This window comes from Ovis aries, chromosome 15, assembly GCF_016772045.2.
Source record: "Ovis aries strain OAR_USU_Benz2616 breed Rambouillet chromosome 15, ARS-UI_Ramb_v3.0, whole genome shotgun sequence".
NCBI classification, from domain to species: domain Eukaryota; kingdom Metazoa; phylum Chordata; class Mammalia; order Artiodactyla; family Bovidae; genus Ovis; species Ovis aries.
Genome location: NC_056068.1, coordinates 18329363 through 18354181, shown reverse-complemented (window position 1 = coordinate 18354181; position 24819 = coordinate 18329363). Strand labels below are relative to the sequence as shown.

At 38.2% G+C, this 24819-nt stretch overlaps 1 protein-coding gene across 1 annotated transcript in view; it reads right to left on the bottom strand.

Moving 5' to 3' along the window:
* Positions 1–311: 311 nt before the first annotated feature.
* DDX10 (DEAD-box helicase 10) overlaps positions 312–24819 on the bottom strand; it is a 311460-nt gene continuing 286952 nt past the window's right edge. The window contains exon 18 of the mRNA XM_004016001.6: positions 312–1085. Coding sequence (XP_004016050.2) covers positions 908–1085 — 178 coding nt within the window. The 3' untranslated portion in view covers positions 312–907. The remainder of the gene's footprint in view (positions 1086–24819) is intronic.

The window sequence follows — 24819 nt, the reverse complement described above, 5'->3', positions numbered from 1 at the left end:
GCACTTGTAGAGTACCTAAAGCATACAAGGTGCTCGCTAGCAGATCTGGTTTTAGATAACAAAGTCTTCAGATTCAGGACTTCTATTTATAAATGGCTACCCAGTCTGCAAGTGTAAGTTAAAAGATATCTTCGACCCAGAGGGATGGTATGGGGAGGGAGGAGGGAAAGAGGTTCAAGATGGGGAACACGTGTATACCTGTAGCGGATTCATGTTGATGTATGGCAAAACCAATACAATACTGTAAAGTAATTAACCTCCAATTAAAATAAATAAATTTATATTAAAAAAAGAATATGCAAAATTCACTGTTTCAGGAATTGGCCAAGTATTTTAATCTTAAAAGCCTCCCCTTGAGAATCTCTCATATTTCTGAATACAATGAAAATATTAATATTTCATTTTATAGGAAATATGTTTATTATTGATCATGACAATTCAAAAATATTCATTTTTTCTCAGGGCTGGTCCATCATACTCTTTAGAGATATTAAATATATCAAAATTGTGAGCAATTTTGCTTAATATCACAGAGAAACTTCTGTATGGTAAGCAAGACAGAAACCTCTAACAATGAAACAAGGTCTTCAGAACTTGCCAGTAAAACACAGGAAGCATTTCCAATGATAGATGTAGGAACCCCTGGATAGAATCTAACAGAGCACATGCTGGAAAACAGGATCAGGAAATTTTATAATCCACTGTCACTGTGAGTTTCCTCTGGGATGCTTCAAGCACAGCCTGTGAAAGGGGCTCAGAGACATGATCACTCCTGTCTGAAGAATGGGTCCTCTAGACATGGGACTCATGTTACTTAAGTGCCCCAAAACCTACTTTTTTTTTTTCAATTTCTTGTCCACATAATCATGACCAGAGGTTTAAAGGAGAAGACAAGAGCAGGAACAATCTAGCTTTGACTTTTGAGCAGATGTAACACCAGTTCTTCGTCCTCAGCTAAAGACAGGCCCGTATCCAAAGGTTCTAAGGTTTCCCACTTGGTTTTCTTTCTGTCACGACTTGCTGGTCCCACGTCTTCTACTTCACTGTTGTTCCTTTTCCTCATTGTCTGCTTCTTCTTGATATCACTGGTGGAAACAAATCCAATGATTTACTTTATAAATAACTAAATTCATTATTATGAAATTAAACATTTAAAATTGGACAAAATGACCAATAACAGATACTTGACAAAGTGGTATTATTATTCAAGAAGGAAAGAAGCTATAATAACATCAGGCTATCTGTGTCATAAATAAGTCCTTTCCCATTCATTAACAGATATGGGCAAAGGGCTATCATATACCAGGCACTGGGCAGGGTACATTGTACACACGGTCTCATATAATCCTCACAATAATTCTAGGAGCTCTGGATACAGCATCCACAATTTGAGGACACCAATTGGCCTGGAGTCTGGCTCCAGACTGGCTCCAATCTGAGCTTGTTCTGCCATATCAAACCATCTCTATCTAAAGTTATTGTATCCCTTAGGTAATATCTGTTGCATCAATTTATGATACATGGATCATGAATAAAATAGAACATGAAATGTTAAGTTAAAAATTACTTAAGACACAAAGTAATTCTGCCCCATTTAAATCTGTATCTAAGATTCACAAATGGTCTTAAGAAAACATAAACGTTACTGTGGTATTCTGCACACACTTAACACACAGACCATAAAAATAAAACTAATTTCTGAAGGTAGAAAAAAATTACTTGACACAAGAAAAACTGAAGAAAAAGTAAAATATCCTCAAGGCATTTTGAATACCATCATCCATCATCAGGTTCAAAGATGACCAAATTATTGGACACAAGTTTAAAACAAAGTTTAAAAATCCACCTGGTAGCTATACCAGTAGCAGCTGTTTATTAAGGGCTTACCAATGGTCTGGCCTTGTGCTACACACTTTACACAGACTACAACATTTATCTTCATGAGAATCCTTGGTGTGGGGAGCACTGGCCTCACTCTACAATGAGGTGAAGAGAGGTTAAATGACTGAACCCACACTATGCACATGATCTTCAAATCCACATCTGAATGACTCCAAATTTAGTCCAAAGCCAGATGATGGAAAGCAAAATATATTCCATGCATCAGATGCATTCCAAAAGACAACAAACTGCTCCAGTTCCAAACAACTCTATTATACCTTAAGAAGATAGCTGGGATATCAAGTGAATGTGCCTAATCAACATATCCAGTTCTGACCAGCTTGAAGGAAACCTGTAAACAATTTTCCCATGTACCTCCCACAAATGCCCAATACTCTGACTCAGCAGCCATCCTCTCTCACCACTGTAGGAAAGATACACTAGACAACACTATGAGGTTATTTAAAGCCACAAATAACCATATTTTAAAAGGGTGGGTACCTATAGAGATGAGCATGAAAGAGTTCCTTATAATGAGAGTTCAGTCAGTAAAGAAAAGAAAGCTGTTCTTAGCAGAAAGAGGACGTTAAGAAAAAGTACTGAGTCCTGATCTTCTTGAGTATGGCCAGTTTGGTGCCAATTCCACTGGACTAGAGTACCATGATTTATCTGGAACAAGTTAATACTTATTTTTGCCCTGCCTGTACCTCAAGTGCATCTCAGAGCAGCCTAATTAGTGGGTTTTACTTATGCATCTTTTGTTAATGTGCTCCTCACATTATATTCTGAATATTAAACAGCTGGTTCAGAAAATTAAAAAAAAAATTGGAAAATTTATGTAGATGGAAAATATTTTCAGAATTAGCAACTCTGCTGCTTTGTGGACCAGCTAAAATTTTAAAAAGATATTTTATACTGCTTTCCATAGCAACTAAGTTGCAATTGGTATGAAAAATTAATTATTAAATAATAACTTAGATATTCTATAGGTAAGTTACCCACGTGGTTGATACCACTATAATGGCAGAAAGTGAAGAGGAACTATACAGTCTCTTGATGAGGGTGAAGGAGGAGAGTGAAAGGCTTAAAACTTAACATTAAAAAAACTAAGATGGCATCTGGCCCCATTACTTCATGGCAAATAGAGGGGAAAAGGTGGAGGTAAGGACAGATTTCCTCTTCTTGGGTTCTAAAATCACTAAGGATGGTGACTGCAGTCATGAAATCAGAAGACAAATTGCTTCTTGGCAGGAAAGCTATGACACCTAGAGAGTGTGTTGAAAAGCAGAGATACTACTCTGATGACAAAGGTCCATACAGTCAAGCCATGGTCTTCCCAGTGGTCACATACAGTTGTGACAGCTGGACCGTGAAGAAGGCAGAGTGCCAAAGAATTGATGCCTTTAAAACTGTGGTGCTGGAGAAGACTCCCAAGAGTCCCGTGGACAGCAAGGAAATCAAACCAGTCAATCTTAAGGGAAGTCAACCCTGAATGTTCAAGCTGAAGCTCCAATATTTTGGTCATCTGATGTGAACAGCTGACTCACTAGAAAAGTCCCTGATACTGGGAAAGATTGAGGGCAGAAGAAGAGGGCATCAGAGGAGGAGATGGATGGATGGCATCACTGATGCAAGGTACATGAACTTGGGCAAACTTTGGGAGGTGGTAAGAGATAGGGAGGCCTGGCATGCTGCGTCTATGGGGTCACAAAGGGTCGAACACGACTGGGTGACTGAACAACAACAACTTACCCCAAAGGGGGATAATGTTATGAATCTAGAAAACATTTCCCCAAAAGAAAATAATGTAATAAATCTGGAAATATTTAGTCAAAACACAGTCATAATTTGGTATCTGCAGAAAAGGACTCTTCTAAATGGTGAAGTACTAGAGGGTGATGTCAGCAACATGGCTAAATGAGATATTCTCACTCATGTCTCCACCCAACAACAACAATCTGGCATCCATCCATGGACAAAAGTACCTTTGCGGATGCTGCAGGATCTAGCACTCTACACCAAAAGACCCTAGATGAGTCTCAACCAATTATGTGTGGGTAAGAGGCATAAGGACCTCAATCTCAGCTGTGAACCCTGCAGTGGACCACAAACCACAGTTCTAGGCCTTCTTGGCAGTGGAATAACAATAACTTGTTGGCAGTCTGTGACAATCACCCACAGACAAGTGAGACTTTATTTAAGTCTGGGTCTCCTGTGGAGAAGTTTCAGAATACCAATAGATTAAAAAAATGAGTTTGGACACACTGGAGAGGGTAAATAAAACAGCTTGATTTTATTCACATCAATCCTCCCCCAAGGTGGCATAGGTCAGGGCCAAGAGAGATCTTGGCCTGTGATTTTTCCCATGAAGGAAAGTGAGAGCATGCGAGTGAGTGCTTGACTTCCCCAACTGTGTGAAACTTCTTTCCCATTTCTCTCTCACCCAATCGAGAGAATTAAATCATGAGCTCCACAGGGTGGTGGGAAGAGAGGCTAGGTAGATAGGACTCTCAGAGGGAGTTAAAAGGACATGAATCCTACCACCTACATCTTGAATTCCACCCAGACGCCTGTCTATGAAGTGCTGGAGATGCCTTACAAGTAGATCTCTCCAACTAGCCCATGGGCACCCCCAGAGCTCCATGGGCCTCACCCACCCCCCCACCCCCCTGTCCTGCCTGTGTCCAGCTCCCTGCAAGTGCTCCTGAAGCTAGTGGTTGAGAGTGAGCTTTGGCAGATGGCTAATGAGCCTGAACCAAATCTGTGGGTCAGGGATAGGCCACAAACTTCAGCTTTAGTATCATCCATGGAAAGCAAAAGGGAAGCTATCAGTATTCAACCTCGTGCATTGCAATATCAAGAGAAGGGACACAAGTTTAATAATTCTGCCTTAAAAGAGAGGAAGAAGCACAGAGCAGGCATATCTAAGGAAAGCCTGAGAAAGCCTCAGAATCCCTAGAAAGGCTGACAGAAGGTATTTCTCTCCTGAAGGCAGTTAGTAAAGACTGTAGGAGATGACTGCTACTGCAAATGTGAGGACAGCAACACAAAACTTGAAACATGAAAAATCAAGGGAACACGACACCACCAAAAGGATCACAATAATCTTCTAGGAAACAGTCACAAAGACATGAAGATCTACAATTTACTGGATAAAGAATTCAAAATAGCTATTTTAAGGAAACTCAATGCAGTCGAGGAAAACACAGAAAGAAAATTCAACAAAACCAGGAATTCAATATACAAACAAAATGAGGAATCTAACAAAGAGACAGAAATCATAAAAAAAAAAAAAAAGTACCAAATAGAAATTCTGGAATTGAATAACGCAACGAATGACACGGAAATCTCAAAAGAGAGGATTGACAGCAAATGGATTAAAGAAAAGAAAGACTCTGTGATTTAGAAGACAGGAATTTTTACATTATCTAGTCAGGGGAGAACAAAGAAAAAATATCAAAGGAAATAATTTGTGAATTATTGGTGGCTCAGTGGTAAAGAATCCACCTGTCAATGCAGGAGACATAGGTTCAATCCCTGGATAGGGAAGATCCCTGGAGGAGGAAACAGCAACCTGCTCTCTAGTATTCTTGCCTGGGAAATGCCATGGACAGAGAAGCCTGGCAAGCTACAGTCCATGGGGTCACAAAGAGTTGGACACGACTGAACACACACACACAGAGGAAGAGGACGAGGAAGGGATGAGAAAACTTGTTTTTCTTTTATTTTTTTAAATCACAGTTGAGAAATTCACTAATCTATGGAAAGATTTGTATACCTAAGTTCAAGGCTCAAGGATGTTCAAACAAATTTGCCTGAAAGAGATCTCCTATAAGACATTTAATAATACATCTGTCAAAAATTAAGCAAAATATTGAAACTTAAAAGTAACAAGATGACAAACACTTGCAGTTTATAAGGGAATTCTCATAAGACTGTCAGCATATTCTCAGCAGAAACTTTACAGGCCAAGAAAGAATGTGATGATACATCAAAAGTATTGAAAAGAAAAAAGCTGCCAATGAAAAATACAGACATTCTTCAGAATTTGTGGGAAATTAGTTTGAGGAGTCTCCTCCCTTCCCCTCTCAGGTTACCAAAATCTGCATATACTCAAGTACTTATATAAAATGGTTTAGGATTTACTGGCATATAAACTACTCACATCCTCCCATATGCTTTAAATCATTCCTATACTACTTTTAACACCCAATACAACATAAATGCTATTTAAATAGTTGCTGGTGCATGGCAAACTTGAGTTTTGGAACTTTATGGAATCTTTTTCCTTATGTACTTTTGATTCACACTTGGTTGAATGTGGAACCCATAGATACAAAAAAACTAACTGTACTCTAACTGGTAAAGTTGTCCTTCAGAAATGAAGGCAAGATAAAGTCTACCCCAGACAAATAAAAGCTGAAGGAATCCATCACCACTAGACCTGTCTTATTTAAAACAAAGAAACAAAAAAAGATGAAAGAAGTTCAAGTTGAATCAGAGAACACTAATTAGTACATGAGAATATCCAACACACCAGTAAACACTATTGCAGTATGGTGGTGTGTTTGACATGCATCTTTCATACATTGGTTAAAGCACAAGAATATTAAAAATTACTATAGCTATGATACTGGTTAATAAATACACAAGATAAAAGGTGATATATAATTGCGACATCAAAAGCATAAAAAGAGAGGATAAATAGGTAGAAATATTTGATATGATTGAAAGAGGCTGTTATTAGTGTGAAACAGACTGTTGTATCTATACGATGACTTATGTAAACTTCATAGGAACCACAAAGCAAAAATCTACAGCAGATTCACAAAAGATAAAGAGAATGGAATCAAAGCACACCACCACAAGAAATCAATTCACAAAGAATGCAGCAAGAGAGGGGGAAAAAAGAAGAAGAGAACAACAAAACAGCCAGAAAACAATACAATGGCATTAGTAATTCCTTACATATCAATCTTATTCAAAATGTAAATGGACTAAATTCACCAATGAAAAGGCATAGAGTGTGTGGATGGATAACACCCAACTATATGCACAGAGTCGGACAGGACTGAGCGACTTCACTTTTACATGCTGCTTACAAGAAACTCAATTCAGCTTTAAGAACACACACTCTCAAGATGAAACGCTGGAAAAAGACATTCCATGCAAGTGGAAACCAAAAGGAAACCGAGGTACTAAACTTTCATCAGATTGAATATACTTTAAGCTAAAAATAGTAACAAGAGACAAAAAAGATCATTATGCAATGACAAAGAGATCAAATCATTAAGAGGATATAACAATAATAAATATACGTACACCAAACATTGGAGGAGCACAATGTATCAAATACTAATAGATGTGAAGACAGAAATGGACAACGATACAGGAAGAGAAGGGAACTTTCGTATACCACTTTCAACAACGGCTAGATCATCCAGACAAAAAATTAAAAGGGACATGTTGAATTAGAACTACACTTTTTTTTTGTTTGTTTAATTTTTATTTTTACTTTATTTTGCTTTACAATACTGTACTGGTTTTGCCATACATTGACATGAATCCGCCACGGGTGTACATGAGTTCCCAATCCTGAACCCCGCTCCCACCTCCACCCCATATCATCTGTCTGGATCATCCCCGTGCACCACCCCCAAGCATCCTGTATCCTGTATCACTTTAGATCAAAGAGATTTAATAGACAGATAAAGGACATTCTGCCTAACAGCAGCAGAATACACATTTTTCTCAAGCATGCTCAGAACATTCTCCAAGGTAGATAAGCCACAAGACAAATCTAAGTAATTTAAGGAGACTGAAATCATATCAAGTATTTTTACCAACCACAATGGTATGAAACTAGAAATTATAAGAAAACTGAAAAATTCACAATATGTGGAAATTAAACAACATTGTCCTGAACAACCAACTGGTCAAAGAAGAAAGCAGACAAATCGAAAAATACCTCAGAAAGCAACAGAATATACTTTCTTCTGAAGTGCACACAGAACACAGAACATTCTCTAGGATAGACCACATCCTGGGTCACAAATGAAGCCTCGGTAAATTTAAGAAAACTGAAATCATATCAAACATCTTTTCCAACCACAACACTATGAGATTACAAATCAATTACAGGAAAAAAAATATTGTAAAAAACACAAACACGTGGAGGCTAAACAATATGTTATTAAATATCACTGGATCACAGAAGAAATCGACGAGGAAATAAAAAATAACTAGAGACAAATGACAATGAAAATAGGACAATCCAACATGTATGGCATGCAGTAAAAGCTGTTCTAAGAGGGAGGTTTATAGCAACACAATCTTATCTGAAGAAACAGGAAGTCTCAAATAAACAACCTAACTCACACCTAAAGCAACTAGAGAAAGAAGAACAAACAAAAACCAAAGTTAGTAGAGGAAAAGAAATCATAAAGATCAGAGGAGAAATAGAGATGAAGAAAACAATAGCAAAGATAAATGAAACAACTGAGTGACTAACACTAGCACTTCAAATGAAACTATAATCTGGTTCTTTGAGAAGAAAAAGGAAATGGATAAATCTTTATTCAGATTCATCAAGGAAAAAAGGGAGAGGACTCAAATCAATAAAATTAGAAATTAAAGAGAAGTTACAAGGGACACCACAGAAATACAAAAGACTGTAAGAGATGACCACAAGCAACTATTAGCCAGTAGAACGGACAACCTGAAGGAAATGGACAAATTCTTGGAAAGGTACAACCTTCCAGGACTGAACTAGGAAGAAATTAAAATATGACCAGACCAGTCACAAGTACTGAAATTGAAACTGTGATTAAAAATCTTCCAACAAACAAACTCCTGGACCACATGGCTTCACAGGCAAATTCTATTTAACATCTACCTTCCTGAAACTCTTACACAAAATTGTAGAGGGAATAACATTCCCAGACTCATTCTATGAAGCCATCATCACCCTGATATTAAAACCTGACAAAGATATCACAAAAAAAGAAAATTACAGACCAGTATGAATGATGAGGGATTCCCTGCTGGCTCAGTTGGTAAAGACTTTGCCTGCAATGCGGTAGACCTGGGTTTGATCCTTGGGTTGGGAAGATACAATGGAGAAGGGAATGGCTACCCACTCTAGTATTCTGGCCTAGAGAATTCCATGGACTGTCCATGGGGTTGCACAGAGTCGGACATGACTGAACAACTTTTACTTCACTTCACTTCATGACTTATGAACAAAGATGCAAAAATCCTCAAGAAAATACTAGCACACTGAATCCAATAACCCATTAAAAGGATCACATGCCATGATCAAGTGGGATCTATCACAGGGATACAAGGATTTTTCAAGGTCCACAAGTCAATCAGTGTGACACACCACATCAACAAACCGAAACGTAAAAACCATATCATCATTTTAATATATGCAGGAAAAGCTTTTGACAAAATTCAACATGCACTGACCAAAACAAAAAAAACAAACAAAAAAAACGCTCCAGAAAGTAGGCATAAAGGGAATCTACCTCAACATAATAAAGGCCACATATGACAAACCCACAGTAAATATCATTCTCAAACGTTAAAAATGGAAAGCATTTCCTCTAAGATCAGGAACAAGACAAGGATGTCCACTCTTGGCACTGTTTTTCAACATAGATTTAGAAGTTCTAGCCACAGCAATCAGAGAAGAAAGAGAAATAAATCCAAATTGGAAAAGAAGTAAAACTGTCACTGTTTGCAGATGAGATGACACCATACAGAGAAAATCCTAAAGATGTCACCAGAAAACCACTAGAGTTCATCAGTGAATTTTGTGAAGCTTAAGGATACAAAGTTAATACATAGTCATCTCTTGCACTCTTATATGCTAACGACGAAAGATCAGAAATAGAAATCAAGGAAATTATCCCATTATCATTGCATCAGAAAGAATAAAATACTGAGGAATAAATGTACCTAAGGAAGCAAAGGACATGTATTCAGAAAATTAAAAGATGCTGATGAAAGAAATCAAAGATTACACAGATGGAGGAATATGGCATTCTTCTCAGAATTACTACAAAAAATCTTATAATTTATATGGAAACACAAAAGATCCCAAATAGGCAAAACAATTGTAAGAAGGAAAAATGGAGTTGGAAGAATCAGGCTCCATGGCTTTACACTATACTACATGGCTGCAGTAACCAAGACAGTAGGATACTAGTGCAAACACAGAAATGGAGATCAATGACACAGGATAGAAAGCCCAGAGGTAAACCTAGGCACTTACGGGCACTAATAATCTGTGACAAAGGAGACAAGAATATGCAATGGAGAAAAGATAGCCTCTTCACTAAGTGGTGCTCGGAAAACTGGACAGCCACATGTAGAAGAATGAAATTAGAATACTATCTAACACCATACAAAAAAATAAATTCAAAATGGATTAAAGACCTGAATATAAGGTCAGAAACTATAAAATTCTTAGAGGAAAACATAGGAAAAACACTCTTTGATATAAACTACAGCAAGATCTTTTTTGACCCATCTCCTAGAGTAACGATAATAAAAACAAAAATAAACAAACGGGACTTAATTAAAATTAGAAACTTTTGTACAGCAAGGAAACCATAAACAAGATGGAAAGACAGCTCTCAGAATGGAAGAAAATATTTGCAAAGGAAGCACTGGACAAAGAATCAATCTCTAAAATATACAAACCGCTCATAGAGCTCAATTAAAAAAATTTTTTTTAAATGGATGCAAGATTTAAACAGACATCTCTCCAAAAAAGACATTCAGATGGCCAAGAGGCACAGGAAACAACATTCAACATCACTAATTATTAGAGAAAGGCAAATCAAGATCACAAGGAGCTATCACCTTACACCAGTCAAAACGGTCATCATCAAAACAAATCTACAAACAGTAAATGCTGGAGACGAGGTGGAGAAAAGGGAGCCCTCCTGCACTGCTGGTGGCAATGTAAACTGATACAGCCACTGTGGAGAACAGTATGGAGGCTCCTTAAAAACTAAAAATAGAACTACCATATGACCCAGCAATGCTACTACTGGGCATATACCCTGAGAAAACTATAATTCAAAACAACATGCACCCCAAGGCTCACTGCAGCATTATTTTCAATAGCCAGGACGTGGAAGCAACCTAAACGTCCAACAGCAGAGAAGGAAGATGTGGCATATATGAACAACAGAACATTATTCCATCAAAAAAAGGAAAGACACTGGGTCATCTGCAGAGAGTAGATGGACCTAGAGTGTGTCATACAGAGTGAAGTAAGTCAGAAAGAGAAAAACAAGTGTCATATATTAACGCATATATGTGGTACCTAGAAACATGGTACAGATAAACCGAGCTCCAGGGCAAGTATACAGACGCAGACCTAGGGAACAGACGTGTGGACACAGTGGAGGAAGGGGGTGGAGGGACAAATTGGGAGATTAGGATTGACACATAAACACTACCATTTGTAAAACAGACAGCTAGTGGGAACCTGCTATACAGTACAGGGGACCAAAGGCTGTAAGGAGTCAAACGGTATGAAATGAAAACTGGGTAGTGGCTACAAAACAGGGCTGGGAATCTGAGGCTGAACTCTGCATTTCATGGCTTATGTTAGTGTTTCTGTGGGAGTTAGAGTGCCAAACTCTCTACATATGCTTCAAATGTATCATGTTAAGTGTCAAGAAGGACCATATTATTGTTCAACATTAAGAGTACAACATATTAGGTTCATAAAATACGCCTTAAAAAGCAAAAGGATGGCTCAGAGCATTAACAGCCCCACTATTTCTGTAAAACTACAAAAGCAGAAGAATCAGAGCTACTTATCTTTTAATACTCTAATTAACAGATTTAACGAGCAATGCGATTTACTAGTATGTAAGTCAGGTATATGACTTAAAGAACCTACCAAACAGCAACAACACATACACAAATATCATGCTGTAATATGTAATCTGAACCAAAAATAACAAAGTTTTACTTCAATGACTTTTTAGTGAAAATGTTTACACGAAAGCCTGTCATGATACCCACAGAGAGCATTTGAGCCAATTTATTCATTGCTAATAATTAAGAAAAAAGATTTAACATTGGGATGTGAATTCTATTTTAACATCTTAGTAAACATATTAATAACTGAGTTTTAAATGGAATACAACTTTCCTACCTTCTAAATTCTCTGAACCCAAACCTCAAAATTCTCCCAGAAATTGAACTGATTTTCCAACAGGTTTGATTTCCTGGTTTCAGGTGCTTGTAGCTACCTGCTGCTGCTGCTAAGTCACTTCAGTCGTGTCTGACTCTGTGTGACCCCACAGACGGCAGCCTACTAGGCTCCGCAGTCCCTGGGATTCTCCAGGCAAGAACACTGGAGTGGGTTGCCATTTCCTTCTCCAATGCATGAAAGTGAAAAGAGAAAGTGAAGTCACTCAGTTGTGTCTGACCCTCAGCGACCCCATGGACTGTAGCCTACCAGGCTCCTCTGTCCACAGGATTTTCCAGGCAGGAGTACTGGAATGGGGGTGCCATTGCCTTCTTCGTGTAGCTACCTAGTCACCCAGAACAAGAGTGGAGTCTGAATTACACTTACGAGCAAGAGAAGAGGGAGAAACACATGAGCTAACGTGGTAGGGTCAGCCCTCCTTCTGGCACGTCTCATCCATGGCACTTGCCCAGAAGATCAGACATTCTTGGAAGTCCCCCCTGTAACACTACCCTCCTTTTTGGTCCTCCTTTGTTTCAAGATCCATCTTCAATTCCATCACCATCCACAAAGGTACCTAAGCTCCCTATTAAAAGTGATCTCTTTCCTCTGAATTCCTGTAACTCTAATTGTTCACTAGTCATTTTTTTGCACCTAGCATTACTATCTCCTGACACTGAAGGAATTTTTTTTTTTTCATGTATGCATCTTAATTCCCAATTAGAATGCAAACCACTAGGTGGGAATGTAAATTAGTACAACCTTTCTGGAGGGCAAATGCTAACACCTTTTAAGAATGCACATCCAGCAATTTCTCTTCTAAGAATTTATCCCAAGGAAATAATTAGAGCTGTGTATAAAGATTTAGTTACAGGATATTTAAGCAAAGCTACTTGTAATTTCAGAAAGTCAGAAACCCAAAGGTCCAATCATAAGATATTAATTTGTTGAGTAAACTATAAAATTAGAAATGAAATACTATGGAGCTATTTTTAAAATGTTGAAGAAAAAAAAAATAAAATGTTGAAGGAATTTCTTGATACTGAAAACAGCTATAAAACCAATACACAGTAGGTGTCTGTCTTTGTTTAAAAAGGCTGCATTTATGTTTGCACTTAATAAGATTTGGAAGATTTTTTAAAATATTCATTTTTGCTGGTATATGTATCTCAGTTTTTCTGTAACAAGCCTGTATCGCTCCTTGCAATTAAAAAAAAAAAAAGAATCAGATTTGAAAGGAAATGTAGTTCTGAGCAAAGAATAATTACAATTATTCTTTGTAATTCTATATAGTTCAAAGCATAAGTAATTGTGCTACAAAAACTTCAACCTGGGTCCCTGGATCCACAGAAGTGTGGGGAAAGGTAAGATTTCTTTCGTCATGATGGATGGGTCATGGGTTATTTTCAGCATTTCAAAACACCTGCAACTGTATGCCCTAGACTAAGTTCTGTATTTTTTTGCTTTTGTCTGAAATAATAATAACTGAACTTTGTGAATACTTACAAGCTTGGGTGGACTGGAAACTATGCCTTTGTTAATAAAACAAATGTGAAACATTAACTTTTTGTTAACTTTCTTGAAAGACAAAAATCTTTCAAAACAGAGGGACCACAGGAGTTGAAAGCAAAAGTTCTCTGTGATGATGAAAACACTGGAAGTCATTGTTCTAGACTTGAGAACTGTGCTCCACTGATTATACTTTTCAGATTTACATATTAAGCTTTAAAAAAAAGCCATTTAATAATGACTTCCATGCCCACTATCCCCTAAGAAAAAAGAAAAAGGTTAAAAACCAATTTTCTTAAATTTAGGTTCTTGTTGAATTATCATACTTTAAACCTTTATGTCTCCCATGTAACAGTGCTCCCATTCCTGCCAACCCAACATATGCTTAAAGGAGGACTCTTTGTAAGGTACACCTTGGTTCTTTTAATTCTTCATAAACCCTTCAGGGACTGCCTTCTTGTACTGCCTGCCTCTGTACCCTATTCTACATTACCCCTCTTTAATATACTCTGTTCCTCTGGACTACATTTTATTCCCTGAATATGTTCTAGGTTCTCAATTTCGTTTATCTCCATTTGGAATTACCTTTTCTGTTTCACAACCATTTGAATCCTCCCTATCAAAGCCCAGTTCAAATGCTACCTTTTCCTCAAAGATTCCCTTCACATAATTTCATTTTACATTCTGTCTTTGCCTCTTTCATTGCACTCATTTTGAATGGTATTACAGTAAATTCTGTACAGATCTCTTCCTGTGTCTACTACATTTTTAGGTTTTTGTAGTCTGGGGCTGTTTGTCTTCTTTATCTGTGACGATGATTTGAATAAAACAGTCATTCAGGGAGAGGAGGGAGGCTCAAGAGAGGGGATGTATGTGTAATTATGACTGATTCACTTAGTTGTAGGGCAGAAACCAACACAACATTGTAAAGCAATTTTCCTCCAACTAATAAAAGAAGTCATTCAATAAACGTCCACTCATCTGAGAGACAGAAGCCACGACCTTTCTGAAGGTTCTTCAAGTCCTGCAAAATATCATTACTGCAATGAAGGCGGCAGGCAAGGTTTCAACAAACTCTGCTTCTAATTCAAGTTGCAACGTCACAGGGGAAAGCTTTATGCATGGGAGAACTCTCACAGCACTCAGTCTGGTTTGCGGGTACACAGGCTCCAGTCTGCTGACTAACCGCTTGTTTTTAATAGCAAAAGTTCCCAGTGTTCTAAATTTCAACTTTGCATATGCTTTTGAAAGTCATATGAATCATATTTTCAAAATCCTACAGTCATGTTATGGCTAAATTCCGTAACTCACTATCTTCCACAATGCTTTTGACTTATAAAATATGCATCCTTAGCTTAGAATTCCTTCCTAATCACCAGACCAGCATATTCAACTGGATCTTGGATATCTCTATCTGTATTTTCAAAGGTATGCAAACTCAACATGTCCCTAACTACTACCCGTTTCCCCCCAAATATATTCTTTCTTCTATATTTTCCCTCCAAGCAAAGAGTAATACCCCTACTAAAAGCCTAGAAGTCATTCTTTAACTTCTTCTTCTTCACATCCTTAATTCAATTGACCATTTCTTCACTAATCTCTGTCAAATCCATCTAAGTCTTCCTAGCACCTCTGTAACTATCTTAATTTAAAAGCTTTGTTCATATTTGTCAGTCGTTCCCCTCCTTCTCCTGACTCAACCCTGGGAAGCCTCCCAGACCATCCTAGTCTAGGTTAGTGCCCTCTTGTAGGTGACCCCCTAGCACTATGCACTCCTCAACTACACCCTAGGAAATGCTGCACTTAGACTGCTTTACCCATTAGATCTCAAGTTCCTTGAAGACAAAAACTGTCTTATTCTTTGCAGTCACATTCCCTAGTACCCAGAGGCTCAATAAGTACTTCTTAAATAAATGATGAATCAACTCACAAAGCTAAGCTTCTATACTGCTAAATATCCAACTCACTCAATTACATAAAGTTAGGTAGAATGATCTCTAAAAATCACATTCTTAATTTCTGTTTGAGCCAGTATATAAGAGGACATTAAAATCTGGACTGTATTTTTTTCAAATAGCATATAATTAATTCCAAAGAAATCCAAAAGATCAAAGCTACAGTGAAAAGTAAAATATTAATTGCATAAGGAAAAAACTACTAGAAAGAAGAAGCATCCAATAACTGCAGACTCAGAGTAAGGAATGAAATACTACTTTAACATTAAAGAAGGAGTGTAACTTGCCACTTTGATTCAATGAAAAAATAGTAATTTTTATTTTCTTTGAAAAAAGACATGTAACTCCTCTGGGATGTATACATCTCGAGAGGGTGGGATGATTTGGGAGAATGGCATTGAAACATGTATAATATCATATATGAAACGAATCGCCAGTCCAAGTTCGATGCATGATACTGGATGCTTGGGGCTGGTGCACTGGGACGACCCAGAGGGATGGTATGGGAAGGGAGGAGGGAGGGGGGTTCAGGATGGGGAACACGTGTATACCTGTGGTGGATTCATGTTGATGTATGGCAAAACCAATACAATATTATAAAGTAATTAACCTCTAATTAAAATAAATAATTTTTTTTAAAAAGAAAAAAAAAGAATATCTTTTTCTTCTAGCATGTTTAATGTTGAAATGACTGCTTTTTAAAATCAGTCACTTGACAGTTTTATAAAAAATCTGGTACGGAAAAAGTAGCTTTGGAGTCAGACTTGACTAAATTGAAACAAATGCCAAAACTTGGGAAAGCTGTTTAACTTCATGAAGTGTTAATTCCTAATTTGTAAAATGTGTTTAATATCTATCTCATCGAAGATAATTGATAAATAAGCACTGGAAAAGCAGGAAGTCAAGAAACACTTGGAGTAACAGGCAAATTTGGCCTTGGAGTACAGAATGAAGCAAGGCAAAGGCTAATAGAGTTCTGCCAAGAGAACACGCTGGTCATAGCAAACACTCTCTTCCAACAAAACAAGAGAAGACTCTACACATAGACATCACCAGACGGTCGACACCAAAATCAGATTGATTATATTCTTTGCAGCCAAAGATGGAGAAGCTCTATACAGTTAGCTAAAACAAGACTGGGAGCTGACAGTAGCTCGAACTTCTTATTGCCAAATTCAGACTGAAATTGAAGTGGAGAAAACCGCTACACCATTTAGGTATGACCTAAATCAAATCCCTTATGACTATACAGTGGAAGTGAGAAATAGATTTAAGGGGAGTGCCTGGGGAACTATGGTTGGAGGTTCGTGACATTGTACAGGAGACAGGAATCAAGAACATCCTCAAGAAAAAGAAATGCATAAAAGCAAAATGGTTGGCTGAGAAGGCCTTACAAATAGCTGTGAAAAGAAGGGAAGCAAAAGGCAAAGGAGAAAAGGAAAGATATACCCATCTGAATGCAGAGTTCCAAAAGAATAGCAAGGAGAGATAAGAAAGCCTTCCTCAGGGATCAATGCAAAGAAATAGAGGAAAACAACAGAATAGGAAAGAGGACACCCCACTCCAGTACTCTTGCCTGGAGAGTCCCATGGATGGAGGAGCCTGGGGCTGCAGTCCATGGGGTCGCAAAGAGTCGGACACGACTGAGTGACTTCACTTTTGCTTTTCACTTTCATGCACTGGAGAAGGAAATGGCAACCCACTCCAGTGTTCTTCCCTGGAGAATCCCAGGGATGGGGGAGCCGGGTGGGCTGCCGTGTATGGGGTCGCACAGAGTTGGACACGACTGAAGCGACTTAACAGTAGCAGCAGAGATCTCTTCAAGAAAATCAGAGATACCAAGGGAATATTTCATGCAAAGATGGGTTCGATAAAGGACAGAAATGGTATGGACCTAACAGAAGGAGAAGATATTAAGAAGAGGTGGCAAGAATACACGGAAGAACTGTACAAAAAAGATCTTCACGACCCAGATAATCATGATGGTGTGATCACTCACCGAGGGCTAGACATCCTGGAATATGAAGTCAAGTGGGCCTTAGGAAGCATCACTACACACAAAGCTAGTGGAGGTGATGGAATTCCAGTCGAGCTATTTCAAATCCTGAAAGATGATGCTGTGAAAGTGCTGCACTCAACATGGCAGCAAATTTGGAAAACTCAGCAGTGGCCACAGGACTGGAAAAGGTCAGTGTTCATTCCAGTCCCAAAGAAAGGCAATGCCAAAGAATGCTCAAACTACTGCACAATTGCACTCATCTCACACGCTAGTAAAATAATGCTTAAAATTCTCCAAGCCGGGCTTCAGCAATACGTGAACCATGAACTTCCAGATGTTCAAGCTGGTTTTAGAAAAGGCAGAGGAACAAGAGATCAAATTGCCAACATCCGCTGGATCATGGAAAAAGCAAGAGAGTTCCAGAAAAACATCTATTTCTGCTTTATGACTATGCCAAAGCCTTTGACTATGTGGATCACAATAAACTGTGAACAATTCTGAAAGAGATGGGAATACCAGACCACTTGGTCTGCCTCTTGAGAAACCTGTTGCAGGTCAGGAAGCAACAGTTAGAACTGGATATGGAACAACAGACTGGTTCCAAATAGGAAAAGGAGTACGTCAAGGTTGTATATTGTCACCCTGCTTATTTAACTTATATGCAGAGTACATCATGAGAAACTCTGGGCTGGAGGAAGCACAAGCTGGAATCAAGATTGCCGAGAGAAATATCAGTAAACTCAGATATGCAATGACACCACCCTTATGGCAGGAAGTGAAAAAGAACTAAAGAGCCTCTTGATAAAAGTGAAAGAGGAGAGTCAAACAGTTGGCTTAAAACTCAACATTCAGAAAACTAAGATCATGGCATCTGGTCCCATCACTTCATGGCAAATAGATGGGGAAACAGTGGCTGACTTTATTTTTGGGGGCTCCAAAATCACTGCAGATGGTGATTGCAGCCATGAAATTAAAAGATGCTTACTCCTTGGAAGGAAAGTTATGATCAAACTAGATAGCATATTCAAAAGCAGAGACATTACTTTGCCAACAAAGGTCTGTCTAGTCAAGGCTACGGTTTTTCCAGTGGTCATGTATGGATGTGAGAGTTGGACTATAAAGAAAGCTGAGCACTGAAGAATTGATGCGTTTGAACTGTGGTGTTGGAGAATACTCTTGAGAGTCCCTTGGACTGCAAGGAGATCCAACCATTCCATCCTAATGGAGATCAGTCCTGGGTTTTCATTGGAGGGACTGATGTTGAAGCTGAGACTCCAATACTTTGGCCACCTGATGCTAAGAGCTGACTCATTGGAAAAGTCCCTGATGCTGGGAAAGATTGAGGGCAGGAGGAGAAGGGGATGACAGAGGATGAGATAGTTGGATGGCATCACCGACTCGATGGACATAGGTTTGGGTGGAGTGTGGGAGCTGGTGATGGACAGGGAGGCCTGGCGTGCTGTGGTTCATGGGTTCGCAGAGAGTCGGACACAACTGAGCAACTGAAGTGAACTGAGCTGAATTGAATGCACGGTAAATGTGCTGTAAATATTATAGTTTCTCCAACTATCTTCTCTCTCTCTTTTTTAAATTGAAGAATAGTTGATTTACAGTATTATGTTAGTTTCAGGTATATAACACAGTAATTCAGTACATAGGTTGTACTCCATTTAAACTTACTTTAAAATAATGACTATATTTCCCTGTGTTATACAATATATCATCATTTCTTATTTATATTATACCTGGTAGTTAGTATGTCTTAATCCCATACTCCTATCTTGACCTTCCCTGCCTCTTCCCACTGGTAACTCCTAGTGGTAACCACTAGTTTGTTTTATTTATCTGTGAGTCTGTTTCTGTTTTGCTATATACATTCATTTCTTTTTTAGACTCAATATATAAATGATGACATATACAGTATCTGTCTTTCTCTGACTTACTTCACTAAGCATAATACTCTCTAGACAATGTCAAGGTCTACTGACATTACTGCAAATGCCAGTAACTCATTCATTTTTATGGCTAAGTAACATGTAACTGCTCAGTTCTGTTGACAACAGGAAAGGCTGTGGGGGACAGGGGCAAGGGATACATAAAAGCTCCACTTTTCATTCAATTTCTACTGTAAAAACTAAGGTTGCTACAGAAATGATATGTACATAGTTAATAAGAAAAAGATTTGCATAGTTCGAAAGAGCTGATACATCATCAACACATTATAACCTAAATAGTTAAACATAAAATTACATTCAAGTTTTCTCCCTTATCCTCAGTGAATGACATGCTGCTTTAACTAATAATCTACGTCTTAGGTTATGAGTACGTAACCTAAGCCTTTCTAAGTCTTTCACTGGTGTGCTCAGTCCATCCTAACATCCTCCTCCTGTCCTCATATACTTCATGCTGGCATACACCATTCTAATAAGCTGCCACTCTGTGGACTACAAGAGCAGCTGCTTCTCACCCTCATCACCCTCTATCAAACCAATTAGACTCACAGTCAGGATAGACACATGGGTGAAGGATGATGGAATGAAAAAAAGGAATTTCTGGCAGCCATATAATTATAGAGATGCTTTTGAGATAAATATTTAAGTTTTAATAACTGTATAAGCAATTCATGGTTAGAATGTTAGGATGAATGATTTCCTCTATCCTAAAAAGAAGGCTTTCAATAATTCTTCATGTCTCACTTCAGAGAGGTTATTCCTAACCACTTTATATAAAGCAAACTCTCCCAATTCTTCTCTCATTATCCTACATTTATCACTTTCACGGCCTTTATCATCATCTCTTCTCTTTACATTCCCTCACTGGAATATAAGCTTTATGAGGACTGGATCCAATATTTCTCTTGCTCTATGCCAAGTACTTAGTAAACTTTCAGTATGTTTAATTCCTGAATAATGAAAACACTGAGGAAGAAAAATAGACAAGTAAAGACATTTTCCACATTCCAGGCTGGTAATACAGACTCTTCATCCATACACTGAATAGGATATTTTAATGACATCATTTTCATTATATCACACAGCACTAGTCTGTAGGATAGTTCTGTAGTGAAAATAGGGGTCTGCCATGTTGTGTTTATGGGGTGTAATAAATGATTTTTTTTCTTAATGAAAGATTTTCAGGAGGAGGAAAGCAGAAAGTTGACATCCCAGAAGAGATCCTATTCTTAGAAGAGTATATACTTATTTAAAAACTCCGGCCATAGTTTTGTTTTTAGTAGTTAAAAATGATTATATTAATGACTCTATTACATATCATACTCTGCTTTCTTCTTACTTTAATTAGATCTTCCTGGTAACCTTGCAAGGTATGAATTATCATCATTCAATTGATGAAGAAAACTGAAGGTCAGAGAGATTAAGTAAACTAACTTGGTATGGCCTACAACTTGTAAAAGAAATGAACATTCAAACTTAGGTCGGTCTACCTGACTCCAGAAATCACAATTTTTTCCATAGGGTAAAATAGCCTGCCTTTGTTCTAACACAGACTTAATTTCATAAAACTCCTACTTCTCTGCATGTTGCTAAGTTTCGGATACGGAACGTACATCCACATTCCAAACTGTATGCAGTGGTGCCCACGGGAAAGTCGTTCAGTTTCTTGGTCCACAGCATGCATGCATGCGTGCTAAGTTGCTCGAGCTGTGGTTGACTCTGCGAGCCACTGGACTGCAGCCTGCCTGGCTCCTCTTTTCATGGAATTCTCCAGGGGCAAGAATACTGGAGTGGGTTGCCGTGCCCTCCTCCAGGGGATCTTCCCAACCCAAGGACTGAATCCGTGTCTCCTGCAGGCGGGTTCTTTACCACTAGAGCTACCCAGGAAGCCTGGTTCATAAAACCTCATGTAATTTGTATCTTAGACCTGCTCAAGCAACTATTTCTGTAATACAGATGCTTCTGAGACCATTCTTTGAGGAACAGATATAGAGACATAGTTTAAATTCCCAAGTATTAATACTTAAAAGCAGAAGGATGGAGTTTGATTCATTGATATAATATTTTTTCATGTAGAGGAAACTACCATGTCTTATTTGGCTTGCTTTTAAAAAATTCTCCCTCTGGCCCTTAGGTAGCTTTAGTCAATAGTTATAACAGATATAGAAAGGGATGGGATATTCCAACAAGAAGAATGTAATCATCAGTACTTGCCATGAATAGAAAGGCTACTGACTGTTAAATAGTTTACTTTAAATAAGTGATGTGAGCATACTTTAAATAAATGATGTGTAAGTGAACTCCAATACAAGAGATGAGAACATTCTCTGTAATCTGGAAACCACATTCCCTGGCCTACAGGGCCTGAACTTAGAACTGCTACTCCAAGCCTCAAGAACATTCCAAGTGCTGTCTGATATGACTGTGGCCAAAACATCAAAGAAGGAAAGATTTGTTGGGAAAACCTTTCAGCTTCTTCCCTGGTATACTAGGGCTTTACAGAAACACAATATAATCCCTAAACTTTCAAGGACACTTGGTTCCAATAATTAAGTTACAAAATGGTAACCATAATCACTTGGAATTCTGTAAGCCTGACACTGGAAGAGACTGTGCCGCCAGAATGCATCATGATGCCGAATGTGAGAGCTCCTAACTTCTGCGGCAGCTGCATTTGTTCATGTACAATTAGGGCTGTGCAAGTTGGTGTGTGTTACATCATAAAATGGAGGTTCAACATCGCCATACACGCCTATTCAGACATCTAAAAAAAGCCAGGATAAGCTGGAAGAAAGCACGCTCCTTCTACTACAGTCTCTGTACAGCTTATCAACCTCGTGCTTTTCTTCTCTTTTTTGGAATGCACACAAGAAATTAGGTGAAACTGCATACTGATCTAGCCTCAAGGAAGCTGAGGACAGGGAGAATTCACTCACACAGAAATCTGTGGGTGTCCTTTTACAACATGCTGCCAAATAGTGTGTGGAAAGCTACCAGAGTTCAGCATTTGAATGTTCACTTGCCCTTATTTATATAAAACTCTCCTTCTTGCATTCATATCAGTAAATGTAGCCTGGACTTCTTAAAGAATTTTAAGCTAATAATACATGACCTTGGGACCATTAAAAAATTCTCAGAAATCTTTATACCTATCTTTAAATATTGGCACTCTGGTATTCAAATATAGTGCCAGACTTTTCCTCTTATCATAAATTTTCATTTACAAGGCCATGGCAAGAGTCCTAATGAAGATTAATTACTTCAGTACATTCAATAAAATCTGCCCAGCTTCCTTCTGATGGTGAAGGCTACTGTATATAGAAATGGAATTGAAAATGTCTCATGTCCTTAATGTCTCTTTTCTAGCTGCTTAGTACTAAAAACAGATTTAGTCAAAGACAATTTAGTCAAAGAAAATACTGATTGGCTCTGCATTCATTAAAATATAACTGCAAGAGCAGAAGATATCGTCTTAGATCAGAATTCTAATGATCAGAAAAGGTTGGGGATTGTGAGAGGGTAACAGCAGGCAGGGGATTTCAATCACATGTACATGTTCCCTTCTAAAAAATACACAACCATCATGTGAGATGGGCAAAAAGTTTGGTTCCTCCATCTCACAATAAACATGTGTGAGATTCCCCTAAAGTTCATCCATCAAGTCCAGGTTAAGAACCTCTGCTCTGTTGGAACTTAGAAGACATACATAATGATTTCTCTTCTCCCAGATTAAAAAAGTTTAAACATTCACACGAGTTCAGTTTATATTATGGATTTATTTTGCTACTAATCTGTATGTAAAACATTTCTGCTCCCCAAAAGCACATCAGCTTTTCTCCTCAAACTACTTTCACTGATTAGTTTTTAATATTCATGATCATCATCTACCCAATCATGTCCCCAGTGTTCTAACTATCTGGCGAAATTAAGTTTTACACTTTCATCTTACTCTTCATTAGTCCTTCAAATGATTTTAAGAGAGAGAAAACCCAATGTTCAACAAAATTATCCAATAAAGAATTACTTACAATAGCAAAACCAAAACGAAACCAAATAACAAGAAACAAAAAACTTAAAATGAATACAACCTAAAATTTTAAAAGAGGAATGGATAAGGAAAATGATGTAAGATAGTCATTGACATTAATGTATTCTACATGAAGCACTGTGAAATGAAAAAAAGGGTGGCATCACTCTCAAGGATGGTCCTAAGAAAGCGTCATTTTCAACAGTCTTTTCAGTGAAAGCAAAGTTGCCATACATCATCATCAGGGCAGAAATCGAGAGAACCCTTTGAGGTGTTTCATCACCCTTGAGAGATGGTTCATTCTGGTCTCATGGCATCCTCAGCCATTCATCCACCTTCTTAGAGATCCTAGCACTTCTGAAACATAGCAAACCTACCACTGTCATTGAGTAACAGTTATTCAATGGTGGCTAAATGACAGAGGAGTAGAACGCACAGGGTAAAACCTGAGAGTTTTATTTAGTGCACTGTTTCTAGCTTCGGGCTTCCCTGGTGGCTCAGCTGGTAAAGAATCCGCCTGCAATGCAGAAGACCTGGGTTCAATCCCTGGGTTGGAAAGATCCCCTGGAGAAGGGAACAGCTACCCACTCCAGTATTCTGGTCTGGAGAATTTCATGGACTGTATAGCTCATGGGGTAACAAAGAGTTGGACACAGCTGAGAGACTTTCACTTTCATGCTTCTGCTCAATAATTGTAGAAACAAGTAAGGTCAAACTGGGAGCTTCTTAAATACTGTATTTTTAAAAATATGTCCTCCCTTTCCCAACTCTAATCCAAGAAAATAACACCTTCCCTTCCTCAGTGGGTAGCAACCTTTCCCTTAAGAGTCTGAAGACAAAAAAATACTGCCTTCCCATCCCCTACACCCTGCTTAATCCCTGCCTCCCTGCTACCCTAACAGTCTGCCTTGGAAGTTTCTCCATTCATGCTTTACATCACAATAGGATATGCTTTTGTTTCAGGGCAATAGCAAAAGGGAGAAAGACAAAAGGAATAAAATTTAAAGAAAGTCAAGTAAATTAACTCATCATTCATAACTCACTAAGTTATGATACAAGCTCTATGAAATCTGATAGGTCATGAACTTTGTATTTCACAAAGAAGAGATGATTGAGATTTTCTCTTGAAAGTTGCTAGGCATATTGGATATACCTCCTGAAGTTAAAAAGAATAAAAGGAAAGAATGGCAGTCACATAATAAAGTCATTAATAATATCATTAAGCTGAGCCAACTTCTTTCCATATCTACCACCCACATCTAGATTCACCAGTGAAT